The 12,705-nt window shown below is 41.7% G+C and overlaps 1 protein-coding gene across 8 annotated transcripts in view; it reads right to left on the minus strand.

Annotated features, from left to right (window-relative positions):
* Nucleotides 1-1,428: 1,428 nt before the first annotated feature.
* LOC125742930 (rho GTPase-activating protein 27-like) overlaps nt 1,429-12,705 on the minus strand; it is a 30,824-nt gene continuing 19,547 nt past the window's right edge. For 4 of the 8 annotated variants that reach the window (XM_049015399.1, XM_049015408.1, XM_049015406.1 and 1 more), the window contains 17 exons: nt 11,806-12,246; nt 10,242-10,436; nt 9,156-9,236; nt 8,789-8,908; nt 8,264-8,353; nt 8,040-8,102; nt 6,598-6,659; nt 6,334-6,421; nt 5,705-5,806; nt 5,389-5,487; nt 4,993-5,041; nt 4,733-4,852; nt 4,376-4,474; nt 4,017-4,094; nt 3,475-3,606; nt 2,711-2,816; nt 1,429-2,486 (listed from right to left, as the gene is read on the minus strand). In XM_049015399.1, the coding sequence (XP_048871356.1) occupies nt 2,318-2,486; nt 2,711-2,816; nt 3,475-3,606; nt 4,017-4,094; nt 4,376-4,474; nt 4,733-4,852; nt 4,993-5,041; nt 5,389-5,487; nt 5,705-5,806; nt 6,334-6,421; nt 6,598-6,659; nt 8,040-8,102; nt 8,264-8,353; nt 8,789-8,908; nt 9,156-9,236; nt 10,242-10,436; nt 11,806-12,246 (2,094 nt within the window). In that variant the 3' untranslated portion in view covers nt 1,429-2,317. The remainder of the gene's footprint in view (nt 2,487-2,710; nt 2,817-3,474; nt 3,607-4,016; nt 4,095-4,375; nt 4,475-4,732; nt 4,853-4,992; nt 5,042-5,388; nt 5,488-5,704; nt 5,807-6,333; nt 6,422-6,597; nt 6,660-8,039; nt 8,103-8,263; nt 8,354-8,788; nt 8,909-9,155; nt 9,237-10,241; nt 10,437-11,805; nt 12,247-12,705) is intronic. The other 4 variants (XM_049015400.1, XM_049015402.1, XM_049015401.1 and 1 more) reach the window with 4 other exon arrangements.

Genomic DNA, 12,705 nt, shown 5'->3' on the forward strand with positions numbered 1-12,705 from the left:
ATATAGCCCTTCTTGTTGTTATTGTTAATATTAATAGTTACATTTCCCTATAGTCGCGCGTGTGTTTGCCCGTTTCTTGTGTGGACCCTGTCCGATCCTCGCGTGTTCTTAGCCTGTGTAACTCTCCCACCGTGTGTGCACTTTACAGGTCGGCGTCTGACCACCTTGTGTTTCCGCTTTGGGTATTTAGTCGCTTGTTATAATTCTGCTCAGGACTGCAGTTAAAGAACGAGTTTTCTTCTGTAGACGGGTCTCCTTGTCGCTCCCTGCTCCCGCAATGCCTCGGTCCGCTTAACGTTACAATATCAAACCTTACAACAACCATAAGAAGCAAATATCACTCCTCAAAATGGTCCTTTTATGTTTATGGACGTAAACATTAATGGATCATCCTACATAACAGCTTTTACAGGGTTACGGTACATCTCATCTAGTATTTACTCTGCTAAATGGTGCACATTTTCAGTCTAGCAAGCACTGGCAATGTAGTGTTTAAGCTCCGATTAGACCATTAGGAGGATGTTAATAGGTACAGTCGAACCTCGTTACTACGTACAAGACGGGATATCAAAAACATGTACGTTATAAGCATAGAACGTTGTAACCACTTAGTGCAAGATGGATGAAAGAACTCACAAAATACCCATGTAAATGATAAAACTTTAATAGAACATACCCTTAAATTGACTACAAAACAAACGAACACATTATTACTTGTTAAATAATTCGACAAAGCTCATTTGGATCCTTGAAATTTTCTTTAAATTACTCACAATTACTTTGTGCCGGCCGGCGATAAACGGCAACGAAAATACACAACGGCTGGTCAAAATGGATTTTAAAAATAAACATTCGCATCCAAATTGGCATTTGGCCTGAAAATATTAATGAAATATTGGTCAAATTAAATCATAAAATCCTTTACTTCCATTATTATTCTGAATTCACAATTACCGGCATGACCGGTATTTCACAAGGTTTAATAAACAAAGAATACGCACACAACACTTAACAAGCCATTACTACGCAGTCCAGTAACGATCGGTCAAGGCAACTCATTTAACGCCAAGCAACGCAATAGACAAATGTGCATTGTCGGGCTAAGATCAGGTAGATACAAGTATATGTAGCGACACAAGTTGTGGTGGGCCGGGAGAGCGCTGTACGTTGTAACGATGGTTAGTTTTCGTATTTTCTCTAGAAATTTGGATGTTGTATCGAAGTTTACGCTGTAAGGGTGTACGCTGTAAACAATGGATGCTATTGGAATAATACAAAGGCTAAAAACGGGAATTAGAAACCTGTACGTTGAAAAGGTGAAAACGTTGTATCCGGGGTACGTAGTAACGAGGTTCGACTGTGTATAGAATGGATGGCAGTATGGGAATGTGAATGTGAAGTAGAAAAAGGAACCAAAGAATTGAAACATTTGATATTCATTATCAGGTCATTTTTAATTAAAAAGACGAAACTTACATTACAGCTCTTATACAAAGTAAATATTTATTTACAATGACAGACTCCATCCTTGTAACATTGTTACTCGCCTTTAACTGGTGCTGATTTTGACTCTTCTAAACTTCCGTAACATTAATGCTAACAAACTGTACATCTATATTCTGCTCTTCATTCACAATTAATATATTATTTAAATATTACAAACAAGATTGTGGTCATAAACACTGCTTTAAAATTTAATTAGGCACAACTGTACAGCTGCCTGTTTACATAAAAAAAAATTATAAAAATTAAATTTACAAAATCCTTTCTATACTGTGGTGGAAAAAAACTAATTCTTTAGTTACAATGCAGATACAACTACATAAAAACTGTTCAATAGCTTGTACTGAATGTCTGTTTTAGCATGTTCCTAAAGGTTAGCAAAAACTTCAGCATTTTAAGATGTGGCGACTCCCTGCATAATGATCTGAAATATCACAGCGTCTTCAGCTGGTGGAGAGTCACCAGCAGGAAATGGACTAAAGATGACAGTTAAAAGTAAACAACTCATTCAGAAACAAAATCCATGCAGTTAATAGCATATGAACTGACAGTGAGGTAGGGGAGGAAGGGAGTGCTACCACTTGATGTGGTTTGTCACAGAAAGTTCTGGTTCAAAACCAAATATATAAAGGTGAAGATAAGATTACAGGACCAAGTGCTGGAATCACAGTGCTGTTGCACACCGCCTGACCCCCTCAATACAGACCCCCCCAGCCTCTGCAGTCTCTAAACAAGCTTCCAATCGTTGTCTTGGCGACCCTTATAAACATCATCAAAGTTGCTGAAGTTGAGGGGAGGAAGGAATTCGGTGTACTTAAAAGATGCTGTTGTACTCGTTCAAGATAAGTTCCACAATCTGGTTCTGGAATACCATGTACATCGTGATATTGGCAGATTCCGTCTCAGGTTTCAGCAGCGTGGGTCCGAAGACGATGGCCACGTTCTGAACTGACATGCGGTTCGCCTCCCCGTATTCAATAACTCTGAGGAAAAAATGGAGAAGCTTCAGAGCACAAGTCACACGTGCTGGTTGGGAGAAGCCAACACTAATTATCCCGCAGTTTTATGATGACATACCAAATTACTGGGAATGTACTGTTCCTTTCCACAACAGCCATTAAGTAACTGCATTGAACTCATCAATACAAAATGCTAATGCAGTCTACTGAGAAGTGATGCAGGTGTGTTGGGCACAGAAACTGCTCACCTGCGTAAATGGCTAAAGAGAAGCTCCATTGTATCATGGTTGGGTGCAGGGAGAGATTTCACTAGCTGAGACATGTAGGCTACCTTCTCGTTGTAATCAGAAATTTCTGGGAAGGCAAGGAGAAACGAACAGTGTTTAAATTCATAATTATATTACACACTGCTAATCAACAGTTTTTTTCTTTGTTGTTTGTTATATTTCATTACATTTTAGGCACATACGCCATGCTGCATAACTAGATTAGGAAACCCTAAGTAATGAACATCATCCATGTAATAATAAACTGACTAATTCGTAGGCTCGTCAAAACAGCTACCTTTTATTAGAATTACAACTGAACAAATTCTAGACATTTTATTACAGACTAAAGGTGTTTTACTGAAAGTTCACTGCAACATTGCTGGAGAAGTGGCCACATATGTCTGCATTAGCTGACTAGTCTAGCCTTGACCTTTTTTCTCCATGTCATCCCAGATCAGCTCAGTGGGGTTAAGGTAAGCTGATTGTGCAGGTCACCAAATCAACTATCCTTCCACTTCCTACTTCATCAAATAGTTCTGACAGGATCTATGCGATGCTGGATGTTTTACCAAAAATGCTAAAATGTAGCATGTTGAAGAACAGTTATTCACAGTGTGCTGAGCGTGAAACTAATTCTGCTGATAGTAATTCAAAATGTTCTGCAAAATTAATACAGGAAGTGAAGAGTTCCTCTTGGTGTGACCTCTTCCTCTTGGTGGCACTGTGAAGATGACCAAACTTACTGATGGCTGCGATGAAGTTGTTAAAATAACTGTAAGGGAAGAGAGGCTCAGGCAGCTCTCGGAAGAAGAGCTTCAGAGCACCAGTGATGACATGAACGTCCTCCCACTGCCCATCCTCCAGGTCTAGTTCGTCTGGTAGGAAACAAACAGCAGCTCAAGTGTTGTAACAACAACAGAGACACCTTTGCATACAGTAAGATGCCAAACGATTAACATGCTGCACGCAAGCAATGAGACCATGAAATGTTCCATTGCATCTCTTGGGTGAGGCTTTCAAAGAGCCATGATTGCTGGGGTCCATTTGGCAACAGTTCAACAACTAAGACAAACGATCCACACGCTACTGCAAAAGTCGATCAGTGAAATCAGCCGCATAGGCCAGCAGTGAACAGACGCATCGTGGTATTTGGGCCTTAATTTGGAATTCACAAACTACACAACCTTGTTCTTACACATGACTTTCAAAATAACAGTTTCAGACACCTCATTAAGCATTTCAAATGCGAAGCTGGGCATTCAGGGGATTTTTCAAGTAATATTACCGTGATCTGCCTTGTGTCGCAGCTTCTGAATGACGGCGAGGTTCCCGCTAACTCGATAAAGTCCATCAATGTCCAAACCTACAAAATCGAAAATTTATTTAGTGATTATGTAGCCATTTATGAGCCTGCTGGTAATGGCTCTATTTATAAAGGTTTTTTACCCAAAAAATAACTCTAGGTGAGGATAACAATGTTACTTGGTATTACTCTCCTGCATTTTCTTTAACTGAGTAGAAGGGGCATTCATTCATTACAATCGTACTGTCAGCCATTGTTGTCATAGTTTAAAAAAAAACAAAACATAAAATGCTCATTAACATCTATTCAACTATTGTAAAATATAAGCCAGTGTTACACACCTCTTTTTTCCACTGCATTAATGCACTTTTCTACAAATCTGGGGATAGTGGTTCTCTCCTGGGCACACAGCGTCACCAAAGGGCATCCAAATACATTATCTTAAAAAAAAGGGAAATGAAGCAGGCAACAGACACTGAAGACCTTGATAGATCTTATGGCATAAAAGCGATGGCCAGTGTTATATACACAGGTAATAGACTGATGCTAGGTCAAGGCAATAGCCATGGAGTCAACAATGGCAACGTGGACCAAGGCCGTAAGTATAATATATATTGTAATACATATTGGGGGGACATTGTGAGAACATCCCCCCCACCCCAGTATATATTATAATTACAGCCTTGTGCTAGTTTTACCTTTGATATAACCCTTCTCCTTGACGGACTGCAGTGTGGGTCGTTTCTGCAAGAATTTGAGGAGTTTTGTTCGCACTTTCTTCTGCTCTGGATCTGTGACCAGAGCACCTGGCTTGTTGACTGGAGGTGAAGGAGCAGAGAGATTAGCACAGGAGGAAAGCCGGGGAGCTGGCAGAAAAGGATCTCGCACCAGCGCCTTAACTACAGATGCAGTGATGGCAAATATTATCACATGAAAATATATTAACACGATTACTTACCAGACTTTCTCAAGCTATCCCCGTCCTCTTCTTCATAGGAGTGCAACTCCTTTTACAAAATTACAGAGCAAAACAGCAAACTGTTAGCAAGCTGAATGAGGCTACTAATTAAGATTCATTCTATAACCAAAGAAAATGAGCTCTGTTTGAAGGAAAACGCAAGTCTAATGTCAAAGTTGTGTAACTTACACAATTACACACAATTTTAATGAAACATATCCATATTCCTATCTTAAGACTAGCACAAAAATAAAATTACTAACAAAACAGCCAAAGAACAAATCCATGTTGCTAACCTATTCAGTTAACAATTAATCAGCGGTGATATTTTCCTATCTGGGTTTCATCTTCATAAAATGTCGCTCAGGTCAAAATAGTTCTAAAGGCAGGACTCACCAGCTGTTGAATTGTTTCTGCAATTGCCCTATGCCAGTCGCTGATGGTGCTTTCGGTGTCATACTGCATCAGAAACTCAGCCCCCGTCCGCGTCTTCAGCTGAAAGCAGTCAAGATAGTCACAGTGTCAAAGGAAGACCTCGGGTCCAAAATATACAAAGGACCTGCATTTTTAATAACAGAGATGTTTTTACAACATCCTTACAGATGGACGAAAACATTTTCTACAGAAAATGTCTACAGAAACATGAATTAATTTATATCTATAGTCAAGATTATATTCTCCAAGCTACACTGAATGGAGGAAACTATTGTACCTCCAGGACATTTTTCTTGCTGGACTTGTCTCTCGAAGCCCTGGATATCGTCGCCCCTCGTAGCTCCACGGTGAACTCAGGGGCTATTTGATTTATCTTGTTCTGCATGCATGAAGACATTTGCTACAGTGTTACAGAGCCCTGAAACTTTGTTCTCAACAATCAGACTTATCTCATGATGTACATGGTACTGCCTACAATAATCATAAAAGACTGGTCATAACATCACCACTGAATGATTATTTCCTTAAAATAAATTCATTTATTGAAATTGGTGGAATTCTTTAATGTCAAACTGTGTTAGATTTTGATTGCTTCAGGCCAGGGGACAATCATATCCGCACAGGGTAACCTTTAGGTCAGCTCTTCAAACCCAGGTGTGAGGACTCTTCAGCCAATCAGTACTCTAATCAGTAATCTAGCTGGAGCAAAACCTGCATACACAACGGCCCTTCTGGATAAGATCAGCCACCCCTGTGACATGTGCCTTTCTTCAGGAATACTAAAATTCGTCATGGGATTTGGTATAATTCAGTGCTTGAGAAAAGTTTGTGAGCAGCAGAATCCCCAAGATGAAAACTACAGTGTCATTCATTGACAGGATTTGGGTGGTCAAGGGTGATTCTTACCGAGGATCCTGCTGGGACAGATTTAGGGTCTTTGTGAAAAGTCAGAATTCCCCCATGAAGTACAGTCCAAGACGGAGTCCAGTTTTTCCTGCAGAAATCATACTAACTGAAGAGACACTACAGACAAACGCTGTTTGGACCTATAAAAGTCAAGACCAAAGATAGACCACTGGAATTGGCCACTCACATTACATTAAAATGCACCTTAGTGACCCTAAGTCACCTTTATGTTTGCCACACAGTTTCATCAGCAGCCAAACTTACCTTAACTTTTTCCCATTCTCAGAGACCTTGGTTTTGTTGAGAATTCCAGCCTTTTCTAAAATCTGAAAGACAAATAAAGTATTGAGGGCATTGCTTCAACTCCAGGAAAATCATGGGAAAATCTTCATTTGGCATGCACTCCCCAACCCCCCTCGCCAAACACCGAAAAGCATTTCCCTGTTAGTGTGACCCTCTTAACAGGACAAAGGCTAACAGAGACAACAAACAAGTCCAAGAGTGATCAAGATTGATAAAGCTCAGAAAATGTAGTTGGCATCTGCTGATGCAAACCTTGTTAGCAAATAGACAGAAATGTTGTAACCGTGAATTATGCCTGTTCAGGACAACAGATCCAAAATGCCAAGATGCTATAACACCAGAGGTTAGTTTCACTATATAAATGAAATAATTTCCTATTATTTGTATAATGATGAAGGAATTTTTAATATAAAATACATTTGGAAATAAAAATAACATTAAATAGCACAGTATGGTGTAAATTTCACTCAACTCAAGCCACAATTAATATAAAAAATCTCAAAGTGTGAATCTCATTTGTTTCATCATCAGATATTGGTTGATGTATGCAAAGAAAAAACTCTATTCAAGGCACTGTAGACTGCACCTTGAATCATAGTGATAAGATAATGCCAACATGGTACATACATACTAATTGACAACTGTATGCTGCCAACTCTTAAGGAGTGACTGTAAGCCACAACCCAGGCCAGAAAAAAATAATTAATTTAAATATTTCTGAAAACCAAATCAGCCCTTGGTTTCCTACTACAGGTTTTGATGAGGTGTTTAAATTCCTCTTTGGGTTTCCACCATCTTAGATTTTATTAATGTGCTGAAAGCATCAGCTCTCGGAATGTGATGAACAGGGATGGAAAACTGCGGTCAGGAGGATGGGCGTTGGATGTACAGAACTGTCCTTCCTCCCACCCGGGTGCTATCCATGTGTGACACTTTTTGCTGTTGAGTGCCATGTTTGTTAGTTGTTTCTTTTTTCTTGTTGCTCAGGGCGTTGATATTTCTCACTTGTGGCAGTGTGCTGTGCTTACACCTCAGCCTACAACCTCAACAATGCTGTCACACATTAAAAAAAAACACACACTGGGCTGCACTGCATGCAACTGGACGTTTATGCAAGAAGAAACTGACAGAGCAAATTGATCATTTGAATATCCTGAACAGAAAGTAGTACGAGGCTTAGTTGCCAGCTGAAATAGAAAGACACAGATGACAGCGATGTCTCAGAAGCTCCCATTATGAAGAACGACAACGCGTGAAGCACTGCTTCCCTTATTCGCTAGCTGTGTTAGTAAGGAGCCATGCAGTCTTCACTGCTTCATCGGTTGTTACACCATGAGCAGAAAGCCAAAGCTCTCAGAGTGAACCATGCAACTTTGCAGGTCAGGGCAGTCATAAAAACCCACATTGTGCTGCTGAAGCTCGTAGCTCTGAACGGAGGGATTCCTCCGATGCCTGAACCTGTACGGCTTCGAGGGGAATAGGGGGGAGGGAGAAAAGACACACAGGACATGGTTTTGATGAGGGCAGAATTTGACTTCGGGTACTCAGATGCTGAGTTGCACGCAGGACTCCCATCGTCATGCCTAATCTTCATCTCCAGACTGCTGGATAAGAGAAATGCTCTTACATGATGCTGCTGCTCAGAGGAATTTCCTGAACTGGATGCATCGCTGTCATGATCAGAGACGTTCCTCTTGTGAGTCGGGAGGAACTTCTGCTGAAGATGAGGAGAGGAATAACATGTTGTTGCTTCTTTAGTCAGCAACCTGGGAAGGCTGTGAACGGGGACCCACAGCCCGGCGTTGAATTTTGCAGGAAAGCGGCAGACGAGGGCAACTCATTTTTGGTTTTGCATTTGTTACCTAGGAGGCAATTTGCATGTGTGCCTTCACAGGCCCGAGCCAGGTGTTTCCTCATGTTCAGGAACTGGTATCACAGAAGCAAGGAGGAGCCACTGTGAAGGACGTAGGACCAGGCTTTGCCAAGGTCTGATGCTTCCTTTTAGTCTGGGTGGCTGCACCAGGGTGCACATGACTGCATGGCTGTGGAAGCTGCGCTGAGGAAGCCAAAAGCCTAAAGCCCTTTTCTTTGCTTTGTGCCCCCTCCCCTTCCTGGCTTGCTTGGAGACCCACCATCCTTCACTGACACGTACCAAGTCGTCATGTGATGAGCTGAACTGGGACGGGTCCACTGTGTGCCTCCAGTTCTTGAACACTGACGCACCCTCCTGATTCACGCCATTCCCCATCCTGAGCTGGCTGGTCATAGAAAGCTGCAGGACAATGGAAACCAATAGAGAAATTTAGTACCATATACTGGAATATCACATCGCTTATGCTTCTTGTCAGGAAGAGCCTAAAACTGATTACTCCAGGACGAGATGGTTTACTGACAGCCTCCAGCTAATTTTAACATTGAAAATGGCATGCAAAGTAACGTGGTGAATTTGACTACAGAGACAACTGTTCCCAAAAATGTCCTTTAACAACACAAATGGTGTATTTAATGCACCACATTACCTCCGGCAAGTTCCATTGAGATTTGGATCCATCCCTTAGGTAGTAGTAGGTCTGACCCCTGTCATCCACAGACTTGATCCACTGTCAGCACAAAAAATACAGCTGCGCTAAATTCTGTTTTCAAATCTACATCTACATCTGAGCTACTCTCTTACAATCTGAATTATCATGCAGTCAAAGTACTATTTTCAAATGTATACAGATATATAACACTACTACAAAAGAGTCACTGGGGAAAATATGAAAATAAAGAGGAAAAGAAACTAGAGCGACTGCAGTATTTGGCTGAGAGAAGAGTCATTCCGTTCCTGCACACAATGGTCGTTAGGATGGTATGACGCCAAACTGAGAGATCTCAGAGGTAAAGGAAGAAGAGATGCCAAGCAGGAACATGTACTATATGCCCTATGTGATGAGCTGCTCCAACAAGCATGCGGTGGCAAAATGATTTACATGCTATTAAAACGTCATCATTAATTATAGTGTAATTAAAACAGTGTAACTTTCATAATGCAGCGTTCAATTGTCACATGTAGCTTATTTCCCATAATGAGCTTATTCAGACTTAGAATTAACTGTGGAATCTTAACCACAAAATGCATCATGCATCACGCAGTCTTTGGTGCCAAGGGGATTGCTTCCTTTGGCTGTCAAGTTCATGTTCAAACCTTTTCATAATAACACAAGTGGAACGATAACATGTATCTGATATATAGACGCTCCTGGGGATATGATGGTTCGCGTTACGATATTTCAACTTTACAACAGGTATTATTATTCAGTAAATTATATGAGATATTCAACATTTTAGTATAAAATAGGCTTTGTGCTAATGACTTTGCCCAGCTGTAGACTAATGTAAGTGTTCTAAGGATGTTTAAGGTAGGCTAGGTTCGACTCTGATGTTTGTTGGGTTAGGTGTACTGTAATAAAATGCATTTTCGCCTTACGATATTTTTCCCTTACGATAGGTTTATCAGAACGTCACACCATTGTAACCGAGGGAGCGCCTGCATTCTGATGTAAATCATTATATAAACAGATGAGTCACGTTGCCCGCTCCCCACCCCCCACCTCCTCATTTACCTGTTCCTGCGTGATATCGCTGGTGAAGACCAGCAGGCCATCTGGGTCCACAGACTGCGTCCAGCCCGGAGGAGTGCCAGGGTCCAAGCTGGCTCGTGGGATGACATTTCGGGTGAAATGACATTCTTTAGGAAAGGTCAACACCAGCCCGGTCTCCTGGGGACTGTCAAGATAATCCTCCTCAGGTAGTGGGGGCTGCACGCCAAATATAGGGAGAATGACAGTGGCTTTCATCAGCTGGTGAGTGGCTCCCATTTCACTTCAGAAAAGCTCCTGAACTGTGAAACCTGAGCTTTGTCTTTCCACTGGTTTCATATAATGACAAGACACAGCCACTTTTCACCCTCAGCCCTTCTGGCATATAGTGGCAAAAACAGCAGCACTGCAACCACAGAGATCAGAAACCATTTCTACCTACAGGACAAAAGGTTGTAAGTGCACTGCAGCGTAATCTGGTCATTTGTACGCATTATCTATCATCAAAATTCACAGTACGATTCTTCTGTCGTTTTGTGTGATTTATCGTTAATAGTTAGTGTCTTTATTTGCCTGCGTTACATCAATAAATCAATCAATAAAATTAATCACAACACTGTACTGCCTCAAAGCGCTTTACATTATCCCCACCGAAAGCCCCCAGAAAGCAAGCCAGAGGCGACAGTGATAAGGAAAAACCCCCTAGAAGGAAGGAACCTTGGGAGGAACCAGACTCAGGGGGGGAGACCAACCATTTATTGCCACAGAGGAAGTCAAATGAACAGGATGGCAAAGTCCTAATTTACACTGTTCACATTTTAAGAAATACGGTTCCTTTAGTCATTATTATCTAATACTACAACTTATTCTGACTCTTTGTGAAAATGCTGTTAACCTACAGTCTGCCGGAGACATGCTAGTAAGATTCTCTCTTCCGTGGAACTATAGGACTGTTATCCAGAGTTGCTGGATTTATTCACTGGAAGTCCAGACCTGCAGTGAGACACTGTAAAGACACTCTTCCTTGAGTCCCTAACAAAGACCACTCTTTTGGGAACTGCTTTCAAAAGAAATTTCAGAAAGTGGACATGCATCCTTATTACAGCTGACACTTAATCAACACTAGGTTACTATCAGCGCCCACAGTTCACCGTCGGTTTGTTTATTAGAATCACTTGCACTTTCTTATCCAAAATCTATCCTTATATATCTATTTTTTTGTTAGGCTCAGTTTAGGTCATGAACCATGTGACGACCTGTTTATGTGAGTAAAACTTCATACTTTCTACGAAAGGTCTGACGGAAGACATTCATAACACATCACTCGAACTATGCATCACACCTACAAAACGTTCCACGAAAACAATAACACCGCCTGCGTGAGCGACCTTTGACCCTTGATTGCTTGATATCCCTTCAATACGCAAGGCTGAGCACCTGACCTTCAGGCGTGCCTGAGGCTTCAGTGTCACGTCAATGTTTGCAGGCACTGCAGGGACGACAAAGGTGCCATGAAGACTGTTCATGAGGGACCTTTTACCTGACAAGAAGTCAGGTAAAATATAGTAAACAAGTGAGATGTACTTACGGGCCCATCCTGCCTGAACGTTTGCGTATCCAGTGGTTCCATGGAAGGAGGAGGAAGCTCTTCTGGGGGATCCCAAGACGTCTCCTTAGTCACGTGGTTGTAGAAATAGTGGCAACCGCTGCTCTCATCAAATATCTTCTCCCAGTTGGAGTCTATAAAATCAGCTGAGGGAGGGGAGTAGGTCGGCGAGGGTGGGGGAAGATCCTCTAGGTAGAACTCAGGGTCCGTGTGAGGGGCAAAGGGATTTTCCCAGGTGGTCTGTCTAGTTACAGGGTTGTAATAATATTCTTGTCCGCTCTCCTGGTCAGTGTGTACCTCCCATCCCTCGGAGTCCAGGGACTGGTGTGGAAGCACGGCAGGTGCGGGGGGTGATTGGTGGATGTTCTTCCGGAGTGCCTCTATGTTGACGTAAACTGCAATCTCTGAGCTCTCAGCATTAGCCTGTGGGAGAACCGAGAGAACCAAGGGTCAGTGAAGGCAGCAATAAGCGATCAGAAATCTGGACCAAAGCTAACAGTCGTTAATGTTTTTTGTTTATTGGGATATAAACCGGCTTTACACGTCACCATGTAGTTTTCCTCTGTGCGGCAAAACCTCCTCTAGTTCAAAGAGGCTGCTTCTCTGTCAGTCCTTTAACTTTGTTCATCTCCTTGGGTAGTCAGGGTATGAGCAACAAGGCAACAAATCTATCAGTATTGTGCAAAAGTCTTAGGCAGTCTAAGAAAATTATGCTTAAATGATCTTTCAAGTGATGTAAAAATGTGATATTAAGTCCATCAGAGTGTGTCAGCTTGGTTATTTTGAAACCTCTCCTAAAATCACCACAGTATGTCCAGTAGCCATTCAATACACCCACATATCTCTTGACTCAACCACTGGCACAGTGGCACATTTCGCTAA

This window comes from Brienomyrus brachyistius, chromosome 5 (genome assembly GCF_023856365.1).
Source record: "Brienomyrus brachyistius isolate T26 chromosome 5, BBRACH_0.4, whole genome shotgun sequence".
NCBI lineage: Eukaryota > Metazoa > Chordata > Actinopteri > Osteoglossiformes > Mormyridae > Brienomyrus > Brienomyrus brachyistius.